Source organism: Nerophis ophidion, linkage group LG07, assembly GCF_033978795.1.
Source record: "Nerophis ophidion isolate RoL-2023_Sa linkage group LG07, RoL_Noph_v1.0, whole genome shotgun sequence".
In the NCBI taxonomy this organism is placed as follows: domain Eukaryota; kingdom Metazoa; phylum Chordata; class Actinopteri; order Syngnathiformes; family Syngnathidae; genus Nerophis; species Nerophis ophidion.
The window spans coordinates 79,391,917-79,408,515 of NC_084617.1; the positions used below are offsets into that span (position 1 = coordinate 79,391,917).

Consider the following 16,599-nt stretch of genomic DNA (forward strand, 5'->3'; position numbering starts at 1 on the left):
TATCAAGTCTAAAATATTGACACACAAAAAACTGACAAAAGTTAGCGGGTTAACAAGTGATTAATCAAAAAAAAATATTGCATTAATTGTGTGTAAATGCAGATTAATCACACCATTTACTTCTACTGCAATTGCTCGTTTACTTTACTGCAGGGCTTTTTAATTATTTTCTGTCATTTTTCCTACGACCCCCCTGAATCACAATACTACTGAGAACGTGATAATACATAATTATTTATGTATCTGTACAAAGCATTGTGTGAGTTACATTCTTTATATATGCAGCTGACTTTCCTTTCATTCCTGGGGCAGCATGGCTCGGGTGGTAGCGTGGTTGTCTCTCAACATGAGGGTTGCGGGTTCGATCTTTAGTTCACCTGTAAGCCCTGTTCCCATTTAACCGGGTAAATACATTTCCCCAGTGTTTCCATCAAACAAGTAGTTTTAGTTCTTCGGGAAGTGGGACTTTTGGAAGGTGCCCAAAACACTGATTGGTTGAACATAGTTGGAGCCGTTCCTAAACTTATTTTTGAAACACACGACCGCCATCAGAATATGCGCAGCGACTTGTTTTTTCATTTTTTGTGTATTTCTGTAACAACAAACTTGAAAAACGGAAAGAAAGAACGAAAGAAACTTTCGACACGCAGGAATATTTGTGTGGCATCTTTGTGCTGAGAAACGCTGATCAATGAAACTGTCTTGGACTGTTTTTTACTCAGCCGTAGTCCATCCATCCATCTTCTTCCGCTTATCAGAGGTCGGGTCGCGGGGGTAGCAGCCTAAGCAGGGAAGCCCAGACTTCCCTCTCCCCAGCCACTGCGTCTAGCTCCTCCCGGGGGATCCCGAGGCGTTTCCAGGCCAGCCGGGAGACATAATATTCCCAACGTATCCTGGGTCTTCCCCGTGGCCTCCTACCGGTTGGACGTGCCCTAAACACCTCCCTAGGGAGGCGTTGGGGTGGCATCCTGACCAGATGCCTGAACCACCTCATCTGGCTCCTTTCGATGTGGAGGAGCAGCGGCTTTACTTTGAGTTCCTCCCGGATGACAGAGCTTCTCACCCTATCTCTAAGGGAGAGACCCGCCACCCGGCGGAGGAAACTCATTTCGGCCGCTTGTACCAAAGATCTGCGATGAGGTGGCGACTTGTCTGGGGTGTACCCCGCCTTCCGCCCGATTGTAGCTGAGATAGGGGCCAGCGCCCCCCGCGACCCCAAAAGGGAATAAGCGGTAGAAAATGGATGGATGGATGGATGTATGTACCCATGATCTTGTCCTTTCGGTCATGACCCAAAGCTCATGTTCATAGGTGAGGATGGGAACGTAGATCGACCGGTAAATTGAGAGCTTTGCCTTCTGGCTCAGCTCCTTCTTCACCACAATGGATCGGTACAACGTCCGCAATATTGAAGACGCCGCACCGATCCGCCTGTCGATCTCACAATCCACTCTTCCCTCACTCGTAAACAAGACCCCTAGGTACTTGAACACCTCCACTTGGGGCAGGGTCTCCTCCCCAACCCGGAGATGGCACTTCACCCTTTTCCGGGAGAGAACCATGGACCCGGATTTGGAGGTGCTGATTCTCATTTCGGTCGCTTCACACTCGGCTGCGAACCGATCCAGTGAGAGCTGAAGATCCCGAACAGATGAAGCCATCAGGACCACATCATCTGCAAAAAGCAGAAACCTGATCCCACGGCCACCAAACCGGAACCCCTCAACGCCTTGACTGCGCCTAGAAATTCTGTCCATAAAAGTTATGAACAGAATCGGTGACAAAGGGCAGCCTTGGCGGAGTCCAACCCTCACTGGAAACGTGTACGACTTACTGCGGGCAATGCTGACAAAGTTCTGACACTGATCATACAGTAGCCGTAGTCTTTAAACTATATGTAGTTGATTGTTGTTTATTATTTTGTACAAACAGTTCATTTCAATTTGAAAGCTACGGGAAGCGGACAGACTCTTTTAAACGTATTTACAGATGAGTATGACGACGACCTCAGCAACTTGCTACTCTGACTTCGTTGGACAAGGAGACAGTACACAAATGAGACAAAAGGTAAATGACATCAGATATTAACTGTATTTCATTTACTTACACTTTAGTAAAACAAACTATGACCTAATGTCTGTTTATTTCCATGATATTAGTGTGAGTGAATTTGTTTTTTATTCAAGACAGTGCACATTGATGAACAATCTGAATTAATATTGTAAATGAGCCAGATTATATCATATTAGCTCATTTACATTAGTAGTCCAAAAACATAACAACAAAAACAATAAAACATTAGAATTTCAACAACACAACACTAAACACAATGAAATTCGTCAAAGTGATGACATGACTTGGAATTTTTAAGAAACAATTTAAGATGCTTTTCAAAAGTGTAAGAAGTAGGACATACTCCATTACTGGTACCTCTGTTCCAAAAATTACTTCCTTGGACTAACAGAACAGTTTGTCCAAAGGTTGTTGTTCTGTGGGGGATGTCAATGTCTCCCCTGGAGGAGGATTTGGTCCCAAAACCTCTGTCAGCCCTCAGTTTGATCGATGTGGAGAGTGGGAGTAGGGCTAGTCCGTGAAGAACTTGTCAATTAAACAGCTCTTTTTAAAATGAAAAAATGTTTCTAAGTTAAGCATTTTATATTTTATCAAAATGTTGCACTGTGATGGAATGACAGAGAATTTTGATCAATGATTTTTATATATCTTTAAATAACATTTCTACAAATTTTAATAGTGTTTCCAGAGAGTGACCAGGTTGTGATGCAGTAATCTCTGTGGGAAAATATCGAGTGCAAAAACATTTTAGCAACTTTACTTGTCATTGAAGGTTTGATTTGTTTAAAATTATGCAGAATGAAATTGATTCTTTTTGCTGTGAGTGTGATTTGCTTTTTTTAAAGGAAGTGTTGGGTCCTCTCATTAAAAAGGATCAAAATTAGAAGAGCTTCCCTACACTACAGTTACAGGAAGTAAGCAAACCGAAAGTGCTGAAAACATGTGGGCTATCTAGCTAAATGATACCACAAAACAAGAAAATAATATTACATTCAATTATTGGACCGGCACAAACACAAAAAACAATACGAGAGCAAGATGAGGCATCCTAAATAGCATCAAATGGTGCTAAGAAGGATAATCCTAAATACATCTCAGATGGAAATGTAAAAAATTACAATATGAACAAAGGAGTTGAAAGCTTCAATAAGTACTTTGTGAACATTGGACTAAATCTGAAGGAAAAGATTCCAGATCCCGAGTCAGTTGAGGACTTGTATGACACTACAGACAGAAAACCCCACTCGATGTTCCTCAAAGGTGTGACAAAAGATGAAATAATCAATATTGTGAAGAAAATGTATATCCAAGAACTCAAATGATTGTAACGGTATTGATATGAAAATGATAAAAAAGGTTATTGAAGACATTTCAGAACTGTTCGCATATATCAGCAACTTATCATTTCAAACAGGAAAATTCCCATATAAAATGAAAATATAGAGGTCGTACCAATTCATAAGACTGGTGACAAACAACCAATTTACATACTACAGACCTGTTTCTCTACTTCTACAATTTGGACAAATTTATTTATAAAAATCAAACACTCACAGACAACCAATAGGGATACAGAGCCAAGGAAAAGATTACCAATGCAATAGGTAGCAAAAAAATGTGCTGCTGCAGTGTTTATGGATTTAACAAAATCATTTGACACAATTAATCACGGTATCTTAATAAACAAATTAGAGAGGTATGTAATCAGTGGGTTGGTCTTGGACTGGGTAAGAAGCTACGTTACCAACAGGAAGCAATACGTGAAAATAGGCGAACACAACTCTACAGAGCTGAAAATATCTTGTGGCGTACCTCAGGGATCAATACTTGGACCAAAATTGTTCAATCTTTCTATAAACGACATTTGTAAAGTTACAAAAGGACTTAAAGTTCGTATTGTTTGCAGATGATACAACTGCTTTTTGTTTAGGAGAGAACACACAGAAGCTGATACAAATAACAGAAAAAATTAACAAATTAGAAAGATGGTTTGAAAAAAACAGGCTATATTTGAATCTCAGTAAAACTAAAATAATGCTATTCGGTAAGGGAAGGGAAAGTTAAACACAAATAAAAATACAGTATAAATTGAAATGGTAAAAGAAAATAAATTTTTGGATGTAACAGTAGATGATAAAATAAAATGGAAACGTCATGTAAAAAAATATACAACATTAAGTATCAAGAAACACGTCAATAATGAATAAAGTAAAATATGATCTGGACCAAAAATCTCTTCATATTCTCTAACTGCACACTAGTGTTACCATATCGGATTTATTTTGTAGAAATATGTGGAGACTTTGACAAATGTGCGCTTCATTCACTATCGGTGTTAAAAAAAAACATCAATTAGAATTATAGATAATGTTGAATAGAGAGAACATACAAACCCTTTATTTGTTGAATCCCATATATTGAAATTCAACGATTTGGTGCATTTACAAACGGCTAAAATTATGCACAAAGCAAATTATTGCATGCTACCCAAGAATGTACAATAATTATTCTCAACAAAAGAGAAATATAACCTTAGAGGAAAATGTAATTTAAAACATTTGTATGCACGTACAACACTTAAAACCTTTACCATATCCGTATGAGGAATTAGATTATAGAATGGATTAATATATTAAGCAAATATATCAAACAAAGCACCAATATAATTCAGTTTAAGAAACTGTTCAAACTACAAGTGTTCACAAAGTAGGATAAAATAAGCTCTGCTTCTTCGTACTCCTTTTAAGAAGTGTGTCAAGGTCATAGGCATTTTTGGCCTTCGAAGGTCTCAGACTTAATAATGTTTGCCACTTCTGGATCAGTTATTTGTTCTAACTAACAACTGTTCTGGATCAATCGACTTAAGGGCATTTTCCGACGTACTAAACGTTTGTGTTATTTCATTGAGAGAGTTAAAAAAAAGGTCAATTCAGTTGCTAATTCTCCTGAATTATTTATCAGATCATTATCAACTTGTATTTCTAATCTGTCACCTATTTTTTTACTTTCAGCATGGTTAGTAAATAACAGGTCTATTAGACTCTCAGTGATGTGTTATTCTGGTTGTTTTTTAATCATTTGCGTTAAGTTAATATAATTACTAATATGTCGAAGAGTTGCATGGTCCTTCTTTATGTTCCAATTAATGCTAAAATCACCCATTAAAATAATTTATTTAGATATGTCACAGTTGTTGGGAGAAGTTTAAGTTAGTGGTTCTCAACCTTTTTTCAGTGATGAACCCCTGTGAACATTGTTTTAATTCAAGTATCACCTAATCAGAGCAAAGCTTTTTTGGTTGAAAAAAAAGAGATAAAGAAGTAAAATACAGCACTATGTCATCAGTTTCCGATTTATTAAATTGTATAACAGTGCAAAATATTGCTCATTTGTAGTGGTCTTTTTTGAACTATTTGGAAAAAAAGATAAAAAGATAACTAAAAACTTGTTGAAAAATAAAGAAGTGATTCAATTATAAATAAAGATTTCTACACATAGAAGTAATCATCAACTTAAAGTGCCCACTTTAGGAATTGTAATAGAGATCCATCTGGATTCATGAACTTAATTCTAAACATTTCTCCACAAAAAAAGAAATCTTTAACATCAATATTTATGGAACATGTCCACAAAAAAAATCTAGCTGTCAACACTGAATATTGCATTGTTGCATTTCTTTTCACGGTTTATGAACTTACATTCATATTTTGTTGAAGTATTATTCAATAAAAATATTTATAAAGGATTTTTGAATTGTTGCTATTTTTAGAATATTTAAAAAAAATCTCACATACCCCTTGGCATACCTTCAAGTACCCCCAGAGGTACGCGTACCCCCATTTTAGAACTACTGGTTTAAGTTGTTCATAAAAATCACTGTTTGCATTGGGGTTTCTATATAGACACACTATAATGAAATACATTGTTGCAGAAAGTGATATCAACACCTATACTAAAGCGCGTGCGTGTTACCTGGGCCGCGGTGATCGAACTCGAAGCCAAAAGCGGGCAGGATATACTGCTTAAAACACTTTTGAAAGTTAGCGCCCTGGAGGCAGGTTGCAAACAGTCACTTTAAGCAATGGCTACTTTAAAGCGTCCATGTTCTTCATAATTAACAATTATATTGAATATAAATTGCTCGCCGGTCCGAGGAATTTGTTTGGTGTTTAGGCCCGTTGCTCACTGTGGTCTGGTCGACACGTACAAGCAGGAAGTGCATGCAAAGACACAAAAGCAGTCCCGAGAAGAAACTAACAATTTACCGTTGTGTTGTTGCACTATTACTACACTATACGTTCAAAGATAGCAAACAAAGGCTATTTGGCCTGGACAATTAAATTGTGTTAGATGTAAATATAAACGGAATACAATGACTTGCAAATCTTTTTTAACCCATATTCAGTTGAATATGCTACAAAGACAAGATATTTGATGTTCAAACTGCAAATAATCATTAACTTTAGAATTTGATGCCACCAACACATGACAAAGAAGTTGGGAAAGGTGGCAATAAATACTGATAAAGTTGAGGAAGGCTCATCAAACACTTATTTGGAACAGGTGGCTGCCATGATTGGGTATAAAAACAGCTTCCCAAAAAATGCTCAGTCTTTCACAAGAAAGGATGGGGCGAGGTACACCCCTATGTCTAAAACTGTGTGAGCAAATACTCAAACAGTTTAGGAACAACGTTTCTATAAGTGTAATTGCAAGAAATTTAAGGATTTCTACATCTACGGTCCATAATATCATCAAAAGGTTCAGAGAATCTGGATAAATTACTCCACGTGAGCGGCATGGCCGGAAACCAACATTGAATGGCCATGACCGTCCATCCCTCAGACAGCACTGTATCAAAAAGCCGACATCAATTTCTAAAGGATATCACCACATGGGCTCAGGAACACTTCAGAAAACCACTGTCACTAAATACTGTTGGTCGCTACATCTGTAAGTGCAAGTTAAAGCTCTACTATGCAAAGCAAAAGCCATTTATCAACAACATTCAGAAACGCCGCCGGCTTCTCTGGGCCCGAGATCATCTGAGATGGACTGATGCAAAGTGGGAAAGTGTTCTGTGGTCGGACGAGTCCACATTTCAAATTGTTTTTGGAAATATTCGATATCGTGTCATCCGGACCAGAGGGGAAAAGAACCATCCGGATTGTTAAAGGCGCAAAGTTCAAAAGCCAGCATCTGTGATGGTATGGGGGTGCATTAGTGCCCAAGGCATTGGTAACTTACACATCTGTGAACGCCCCATTAATGCTGAAAGGTACATACAGGTTTTGGAGCAACATATACTGCCATTCAAGCAACGTTATCATGGACGCCCCTGCTTATTTCAGCAAGACACTGCCACACCACGTGTTACAACAGTGCGGCTTCATATTAAAAGAGTGCCGGTACTAGACTGGCCCGCCTGTAGTCCAGACCTGTCTCTCATTGAACATTTTGAAGCTTAAAATATGACAACAGAAATCCCGGACTGTTGTAAAACTTAAGCTGTACATCAAGCAAAAATGGGAAAGAATTCCACTTGAAAAGCTTCAAAAATGTGTTTCCTCAGTTCCCAAACGTTTGAGTGTTGTTAAAAGAAAAGGTGATGTAACACAGTGGTGAACATGCCCTTATTTTGGCACGTGTTGCAGCCATGAAATTCTAAGTTAATTATTATTTGCAAAAAAAATTAAGTTTATGAGTTTGAACATCAAATATCTTGTCTTTGTAGTGCATTCAATTGAATATGGGTTGAAAAGGATTTGCAAATCATTGTATTCTGTTTATATTTACATCTAACAGTTTCCCAACTCATATGGAAACGGGGTTTGTAGTATCTTAGTAGTAGTCTAAACATGTAAGGTTTTCGAAATTAAATGAGTAAAACTTTAATTCAGAAACAGAAGGAATTTGGCGTGCTTGTTAAGCAAATAAAATATCATAGCTGGGCTGGTTGACCAGTAACCCACGGAAGCAGATAATCATCAACCAACACTCGACCCTATTCAGGTCTATTTTCATACAAAAGGTTCACCTGATTATAAGGAGCATTAAAGGGGTTATGATTATTTTTTTTCTACATTTAAAACATTTCTTTGTGGTCTGTATAACATGTAATTGTGGTTATTTGGGCGTCTTCTCCCTGTCATCTTTTGTTGTACAGGCACTGTTTAGTGCTTCCATAGCAAGTCTACTGACAGATATAAGTAAGCACTGTACATTATACTAGAAATTTGAAAATGCAGGGGATGAATGCCCACAGCAAGAGGATAGAAAAGAAGGTTATTGACGGCACAGGCTTCAATGGCGAACCAGCGCAAGTTTTCACAACAGCAGGCACTAATAGGTAAAAAAGTTGGTTTTGCATAATAGGTCGTAACAAAACTGCAGATAAGATGTCTTCTAATAGGTGACATCTTGGGCCCTTATACACACACCATAATAATACTTGTATGTTGGAGCACAGCACGTCTAAAACTACGATAGCCGTAATGCTGCGACAATCCATCAAGTGACTTCGTAGCTTACCAGAGTGGTACCGAAACATTTTGACAGCTTTTTGAGTGATGTGTTTAATGTTCTATATTCTCAATGAAAAATCTGAATTTTGGACTTTCTTGCTAACTAACCTGTACTTAATTGAGTTATTTATTGAACAGGCGTCAACCTGCAGGCCACAAGAATCTCATATGTGACTGCCATTTACTGCTCACACTTACCAGTAAACCATGCATCAAATAAAATTGCTTTGAGGTCCATAAGCACAACCAGAGTTAATCAGTACAATAGGCGCACTGTCGAATTTTGAAAAAAATAAAATATTTTAACTGTGCCTTATAGTACCAAAAATACGGCGGTAAGAAGACTCAGCAATGTCCTGTTACTTTTGTCTTTTTTTCCAGGCATATTGTCATTTGTTATCCGATGCAGATCATTTACCTTTTACATTGTCTAACTTTTTAGTAAAGTTTTAATAGGAGTGGATGATAATAGTGAATAGATGTCACTCCTGAATGTTAGTGAGGAGGCAGTAAGTGAATGAATAATAACACTTTGTACTTTTATTGTACCTATTTTAAACAACTTGGAGCAATCTATTAAAGATTGTAAATTGACTTAGCTTATTTACGGATGCAAATCCATCCATCCATTCATTGTCTACCGCTTATTCCCTTTGGGGTCGCGGGTGCGCTGGTGCCTAGCTCAGCTACAATTGGGCAGAAGGCGGAGTACAACCTGCACAAGTCGCCATCTCCTAGCAGACGGATGCAAATATCATTCTAAAATGTTTCAGTCAGTCATCCATTTGCAAACACATGCATCATTTGCATTTCTTATTCCATGAAGCCTTTTAACACATTTTCAAATTGTATCCTGATTAAAAACTGTATCATCCAGTTTGTGGCTATTACAAGGCATACTGTGAGAGGATATGCATTTTTACAGCGTGTTTTAAAGAGATAACATTTTAGAAGATAACTTCTAGGTATATTGATTTGATTAACTAATTCTTATTTAAAAGGCTTTGTGGGCGGAATAAAGGCGCTCTTGAAAAATTACATTACGTCTTTGCTTTTTCTGTTGTTTTTTTAATTCAATTTAGATTTGCTCGGAAACTACAAAACCCATTCAGAAACGCTTTCCTTATAAGTTGTACACTGTGACATTTATAATGCGATATATACTGTTACCGTTGAGGGATTCAATTTATACCGTGACATGAATTTGGGGTCATACTGCCCAGCCCTAGTTCGCACATATGCAAAAATTATGATTCATTTCCAAGGTTTGTGCAGACAGTTAAAAGGAACTTTGAGGACACCCAAATGATTATAACATTTTGTAAATGTACCCTTTTGCTTACTTATTAGCCAATATAATTGAATGCATGGGTTTAAAAAAAACATTAGCAATCCCATGACCTTAACTCCTTAAAACAGTCGTATGTTATTAGAGGCAACAGTAAAACTTTCCCAGCTGGAAAAAAAAGTTCTTAGTCACACACCCCGTGCCAGCATGTCATGTCATGGGAGCAATCTAATACAGTCAACCTCAAGGTCAAACAATCCAATAGCCACCCTGCAATTGGACTGTCCTCAAAACAAAGCAAGTAGAGCATTTAAAGATAGTTGGCAGTTCAATTGTAGTACAGAACCAACATAGGCAGAACTTGTCCTAGAACATAAAAAATATACGTCACGTAACCAAAATAACCAACGCTAATTCCAACAATGAAGAGATCAGCATTTATAAAAGGTCTTTTGAAAAATAAGAACGTCACACAGTGAATGGGAGTCTCTTGATAAAACTTACATACAATGAAAGGGTGTGTGTATGCTTCAATGTTACACCCATGTTGACAACAAACTGGAATTGTCATCTAAGACATCAGGGTGTGAAAGGATAGCGCGCTGAGTTAATGGCTGGGAAGAATGTGCAGAATTGCCAGCAACAATGTGAAACATTGATTTTAGGGTGAGCCTAGTTCAAACTATCTGGCTTTTACACCAACATATGAGCTCTGAACCAGACATCAGCTAGGTTTGTCACAGAGAGAACACACAACTGATAGTCCTTTGAGACATTTGTGATTTAGGGCTATATAAATAAACTGATTGATTCATTGATAGAGAAAAGACGACAATTGAAAACTTGTTTTATAAAAACAAAAAAAGGGCAATTAGCCATGTGCTATTGCTTGGACTGGACGGAACATACTTACTGTAGCTACTGGTTAGCACATGAGCTATAGCCTAAATGCACCCCGGTATATTAACCGCACCCACTAAATTTTAGAAAGAAAAAAAGTTTTCCATATACTGTAGTAGACACACCGGACTATAAGCCGCAGATATATATGTTGCGAAATTAGTTATTTACGCAGAAAGATTTGGTAAATGTTTATTTACCAGTTGCATAATGTTTATTTTAGGGACGGCGTGGCGCAGTGGGAGAGTGGCCGTGCGCAACCCGAGGGTCACTGGTTCAAATCCCACCTAGTACCAACCTCGTCATGTCCGTTGTGTCCTGAGCAAGACACTTCACCCTTGCTCCTGATGGGTGCTGGTTGGCGCCTTGCATGGCAGCTCCCTCCATCAGTGTGTGAATGTGTGTGTGAATGGGTAAATGTGGAAGTAGTGTCAAAGCGCTTTGAGTACCTTGAAGGTAGAAAAGCGCTATAAAAGTACAACCCATTTATTTATCAACCCATTTATTTACATACATTACATGTTTGCAAACGGTGTCTGTAACACGGCAGTAAAACAGTTGATCAAACAAAACCAAAGCAATCATCATGAACACACTAGCTTGAGAAGCTAGCTCTCCAATCAGCGAAACAGACTCAATTACTCCACGATGACCGAACAGATATACTACTTCATGAACGGATTATATATATATATATATATATATATATATATATATATATATATATATATATATATATATACGACCGCTTATTCCCCTTGGGGTCGCGGGGGGCGCCGGTGCCTATCTCAGCTAATATCAGGCAGAGAAGTCGCCACCTCATCGCAGGGCCAACACAGATAGACAACATTCACAGTCACACACTAGGGCCATCTCCGGGTTGAGACACTGCCCCGAGTGGAGGAGTTCAAGTACATAGGAGTCTTGTTCACGAGTGAGGGAAGAGTGGATTGTGAGATTGACAGGCGGATCGGTGCGGCGTCTTCAGTAATGCGGACGTTGTACCGATCCATTTTGGTGAAGAAGGAGCTGAGCCGGAATGCAAAGCTCTCAATTTACCGGTCGATCTACGTTCCCATCCTCACCTATGGTCATGAGCTTTGGGTCATGACCGAAAGGATAAGATCACGGGTACAAGCGGCCAAAATGAGTTTCCTCCGCCGTGTGGCGGGGCTCTCCCTTAGAGATAGGGTGAGAAGCTCTGTCATCCGGGAGGAACACAAAGTAAAGCCGCTGCTCCTCCACATCGAGAGGAGCCAGATGAGGTGGTTTGGGCATCCGGTCAGGATGCCACCCGAACGCCTTACTAGGGAGGTGTTTAGGGCACGTCCAGCTAGTAGGAGGCCACGGGGAAGACCCAGGACACGTTGGGAAGACTATGTCTCCCGGCTGGCCTGGAAACGCCTCGGGATCCCCCGGGAAGAGCTAGACCAGCTGTGTCAAAAACATTTTAGATCGGGGGCCACATGGAGAAAAATCTACTCCCAAGTGGGCCGGACAGCTAAAATCATGGCACGATAACTTAAAAATAAAGACAACTTCAATTTAAAATGTATTAAAAATAGAACAAGCACGTTCTGAAAATGTGCAAATCATAATATTGATTTTTTTACATGTTGCGATTAATAGTATTCTATCTTTGTCATTATTTATACTTTCTGAATAAATTATGTGATAATGTTAATCAGTCAACTCATTAGTGTTAATTCTCAATCTATCAAAATAAACAAATAATATCAAATTCAAATTACAGGATGTTTTTTAAGTAGTTTGCTCAATTTCCTCGACTGGTGCACTTACATCATGTGGTTTATTTCTTTCTTTCTTTTCATATGTAGCATTATCCATAAAGGGTAGAAAGAATTGCTATTGCGACATCCAGTGGACACATTTAGAACAGCGGTTTCTTCCATTCCAAAATTTTGGCTAATTTTTATACTTTGATTGATTGATTGAAACTTTTATTAGTAGATTGCACAGTACAGTACATATTCCGTACTATTGACCTCTAAATGGTAACACCCCAATAAGTTTTTCAACTTGTTTAAGTCGGGGTCCACGTTAATCAATTCATGGTATATTTAGCCAACTCATCTCGCGGGCCGGATAAAACCTGTTCGTGGGCCTAAAGGCCTACTGACGCCCACTACTACCCACCACGCAGTCTGATAGTTTATATATCAATGACGAAATATTAACATTGCAACACATGCCAATACAGCCTTTTTAGTTTACTAAAATGCAATTTTAAATTTCCTGGGAGTTTTTTCTTGAAAATGTCGTGTAATGATGACGTGTACGCAAGACGTCACGGGTTTTTAGAAAGTATGAGCGCTGCGCACACACACAGCTAAAAGTCATCTGCTTTAACGGCATAATTACACAGTATTTTGTAGGTCTGTGTTGCTGAATCTTTTGCATTTTGTTCAATTAATATTGGAGAAGTCACAGTAGAAAGATGGAGTTGGGAAGCTTTAGCCTTTAGCCACACAAACACACGGTGATTCCTTGTTTAAAATTCCTGGAGGTGAATCTTTACTATGGATCAGCGCGCGGTGAAGCGGACATGGATCCCTACCAAATGTCAACCAGCAGGTTTCGGTGAGAAAATTGTGGTTAAAAAGTCGCTACTTACCGGATATCAGCTGAGCTTGTGCCGTCCGTACAGCTGCTGTCGACTTCCCCGACACACTGCGCGTCAACACACCGGTGGACAAACACCTCCGACTCTCAGGTACTATTCAACTTACTAAAACACTAGCAATACAATAGAAAGATAAAGGATTTCCCAGAATTAACCTAATAAATGTCTCTAAAAACATCGGAATCCATCCCAATGCAAAAGTGTTTTTTTTTTTAACTTTTTTTTTGTTTTTCTAGTCCGTCGCTATCAATATCCTCAAACACGAATCTTTCATCCTCGCTCAAAATATTGGGGAAATTGTCGTTTTCTCGGTCCGAATAGCACTTTTTGTTGTTGGCTCCCATTAAAAACAATGTGAATATGTGAGGAGCCGTCAACATGTGACGTCATCGTCTGCAACTTCCGGTAGAGGCAGGACATTTCTCTTAGCACCGAAAGTTGCAAACTTTATCATGGATGTTCTCTACTAAATCCTTTCAGCAAAAATATGGCAATATCGCGAAATGATCCAGTATGACACATAGAATGGACCTGCTATCCCCATTTAAATAAGACAATCTCATTTCAGTAGGCCTTTAAGTTTGACACCCCTGAGCAAGACGAAGTGGCTGGGGAGAGGGAAGTCTGGGCTTCCCTGCTTAGGCTGCTGCCCCCGCGACCCGACCTCGGATAAGCGGAAGAAGATGGATGGATGGACACTAGGGCTAATATATATATATATATATATACTTGAAAATATATATACCCCCTCCAAATTCTGAGGTCTCAAGGTTGGCAAGTATGATTGATGCACCTGACTAATGATCAAATAATATCTGTAGGAAAGACCCTTTGCACACTGATAATGGCGTTATCACTTACGCTGGTTTATGACGAGCCGTGTTTTCGTGCAGGTCTAGTAAGTTGACCACCGCTTGGCCCAGGAACTTGTCGAGTCCGCCCTGGACTCGGTGCATGACGACGAGGTACAGCGTGCAGCGCTCGACGTTGCCCGGGTGGAAGAGAGGCAAGTCAAAGGAAGCCTCCTCCTTCCACATCGGGGCCTTGCTCTTCTCCACCACCGAGGTTGAAAACTTGTCTTTGGCCACCTGGATGATGGCGTAGGCGTCGTTGCTGTCATGTTTGCCCTTGGCGCGGAGGTTCTGAGCCTGGTGCACCGTGACCTGGACGCTGGTGGGGAACCACTGCTGGCTGGAGTCGACCAGGGACATGGCCGCGGGACGTGGACCGAATGCGGCTGTGGCAGGGAGGCTCCCGGCGGTGTTGTGAGGTACCGCTGACACAGAGGTGTAAAGTTACCGAGCGCAGGTTGGTGTCGAGTTCTTCCCCCTCCTCCTCGTAGCGATACGAGCTAAACCTCCAGACGACGGAAGTAAAGGCTGACAAACAGTACAGGTACGTATTTTAGGACGCTTTCGTAAAATGTCGCAAGCGACTTCTTCATTCTGCGTTGCCGAAAGTTAATGGCTTACTTCCGTGTTGTTTATTGTTCACATTGGGGCACGCCGCACACCGACATTTCATTGGCTGAGGCTGGCTGTCTATATTTCAAGCCTCTCGCTGATTGGACAGTAATGGCAGAGGGCGTCAATAGTAGTTAACCGTTAACCAACGAGATGAAGCACTGATTCAGTTTATAGATGAGTCATGTGTGGAGAACAAATGCACACGTCAGTGGATTCACACGTAAGGCTGATTAAAGACGACACGACCTACTTTTTTTTTTTACACTGATCTTTTTTCAAAAAATGAAATAATAGGATATCACATTGATTCCTAGTACAAAGTAGGACAACAACAAAGCCTACACGTTTTAATATCTAAAATCCTGTCCATTTGTATATCCATACATCCATACATCCTTTTTTCTACCGCTTGTCCCTTTTGGGGTCTCAGGAGGGGTGCTGGAACCTATGCCAGCTGCATCCGGGCGGAAGGCGGTGTACACCCTGGACAAGTCGCCACCTCATCGGAGGGCCAACAGATAAACGACAACATTCGCACTCATCCATCCATTTTCTACCGCTTGTCCCTTTTGAGGTCTTGGGGGCCGCTGGAGCCTATCTCAGCTGCATCCGGGCAGAAGGCGGCGTACACACTGGACAAGTCGCCATCTCATCGCAGGGCCATTTTCCATTTTCTACCGCTTATTCCCTTTTGGGGTCGCGGAGGGCGCTGGCGCCTATCTCAGCTACAATCGGGCGGAAGGCGGGGTACACCCTGGACAAGTCACCACCTCATCGCAGGGCCAACACAGATAAACAGACAACATTCGCACTCATCCATCCATCCATTTTTTACCGCTTGTCCCTTTTTTGGGGTCGCGGGGGGTGCTGGAGCCTATCTCAGCTGCATCTGGGCGGGAAGCGGTGTACACCCTGGACAAGTCGCCATCTCATCGCAGGGCCAACACAGATAAACAGACAACATCCGCACTCATCCATCCATCCATTTTCTACCGCTTGTCCCTTTTAGGGTCGCAGAAGGGGTGCTGGAGCCTATGTCAGCTGCATCCAGGCGGAAAGCGGGGTACGCCTTGGACAAGTCGCCACCTCATCACAGGGCCAACAGATAAACGACAACATTCGCACTCATCCATTCATTTTCTACCGCTTGTCCCTTTTGCGGTCGCGGGGGGTGCTGGAGCCTATCTTAGCTGCATCCGGGCGGAAGGCGGAATACACCCTGGACAAGTCGCCATCTCATCGCAGGGCCAACACAGATAAACAGACAACATTCGCACTCATCCATCCATCCATCTTCTACCACTTGTCCCGTTCGGGGTCGCTGGAGCCTATCTCAGCTGCATCTGGGCGGAAGGCGGTGGACACCGTGGACAAGTCGCCACCTCATCGCAGGCCCAACAGATAAACAGACAACATTCACACTCATAAAATATTTAATTCCTGTGTTTTTGTCCAATTATAATTGGGATCAAAAATTGGATCAGTCACTTATGTAAAAAAGTATCAGTATCAGCATGGGTATGACCAATACTGTCCCTCTAACTGTTTGGTATTAGATCAGCCCTAGGCAAATTAAGGCCCGGGGGCCACATGCAGCCCGTTAATCTTTTCAATCTGGCCAGCTGGAACAATACATTAAATCAGGGGTTTCGCACGTACGGCCCCGAGGGCCGAATCAGGCACGCGAACAGGTTTTATCCGGCC

General features: G+C 40.7%; 1 protein-coding gene across 2 annotated transcripts in view; it reads right to left on the minus strand.

Annotated features, from left to right (window-relative positions):
* LOC133556896 (rab11 family-interacting protein 1-like) overlaps positions 1 to 14,909 on the minus strand; it is a 31,209-nt gene extending 16,300 nt beyond the window's left edge. Inside the window, exon 1 of one of the 2 annotated variants that reach the window (XM_061907248.1) lies at positions 14,291 to 14,909. In XM_061907248.1, the coding sequence (XP_061763232.1) occupies positions 14,291 to 14,640 (350 nt within the window). In that variant the 5' untranslated portion in view covers positions 14,641 to 14,909. The remainder of the gene's footprint in view (positions 1 to 14,290) is intronic. The other variant, XM_061907247.1, reaches the window with a different exon arrangement.
* Between the last annotated feature and the right edge of the window lie 1,690 nt (positions 14,910 to 16,599).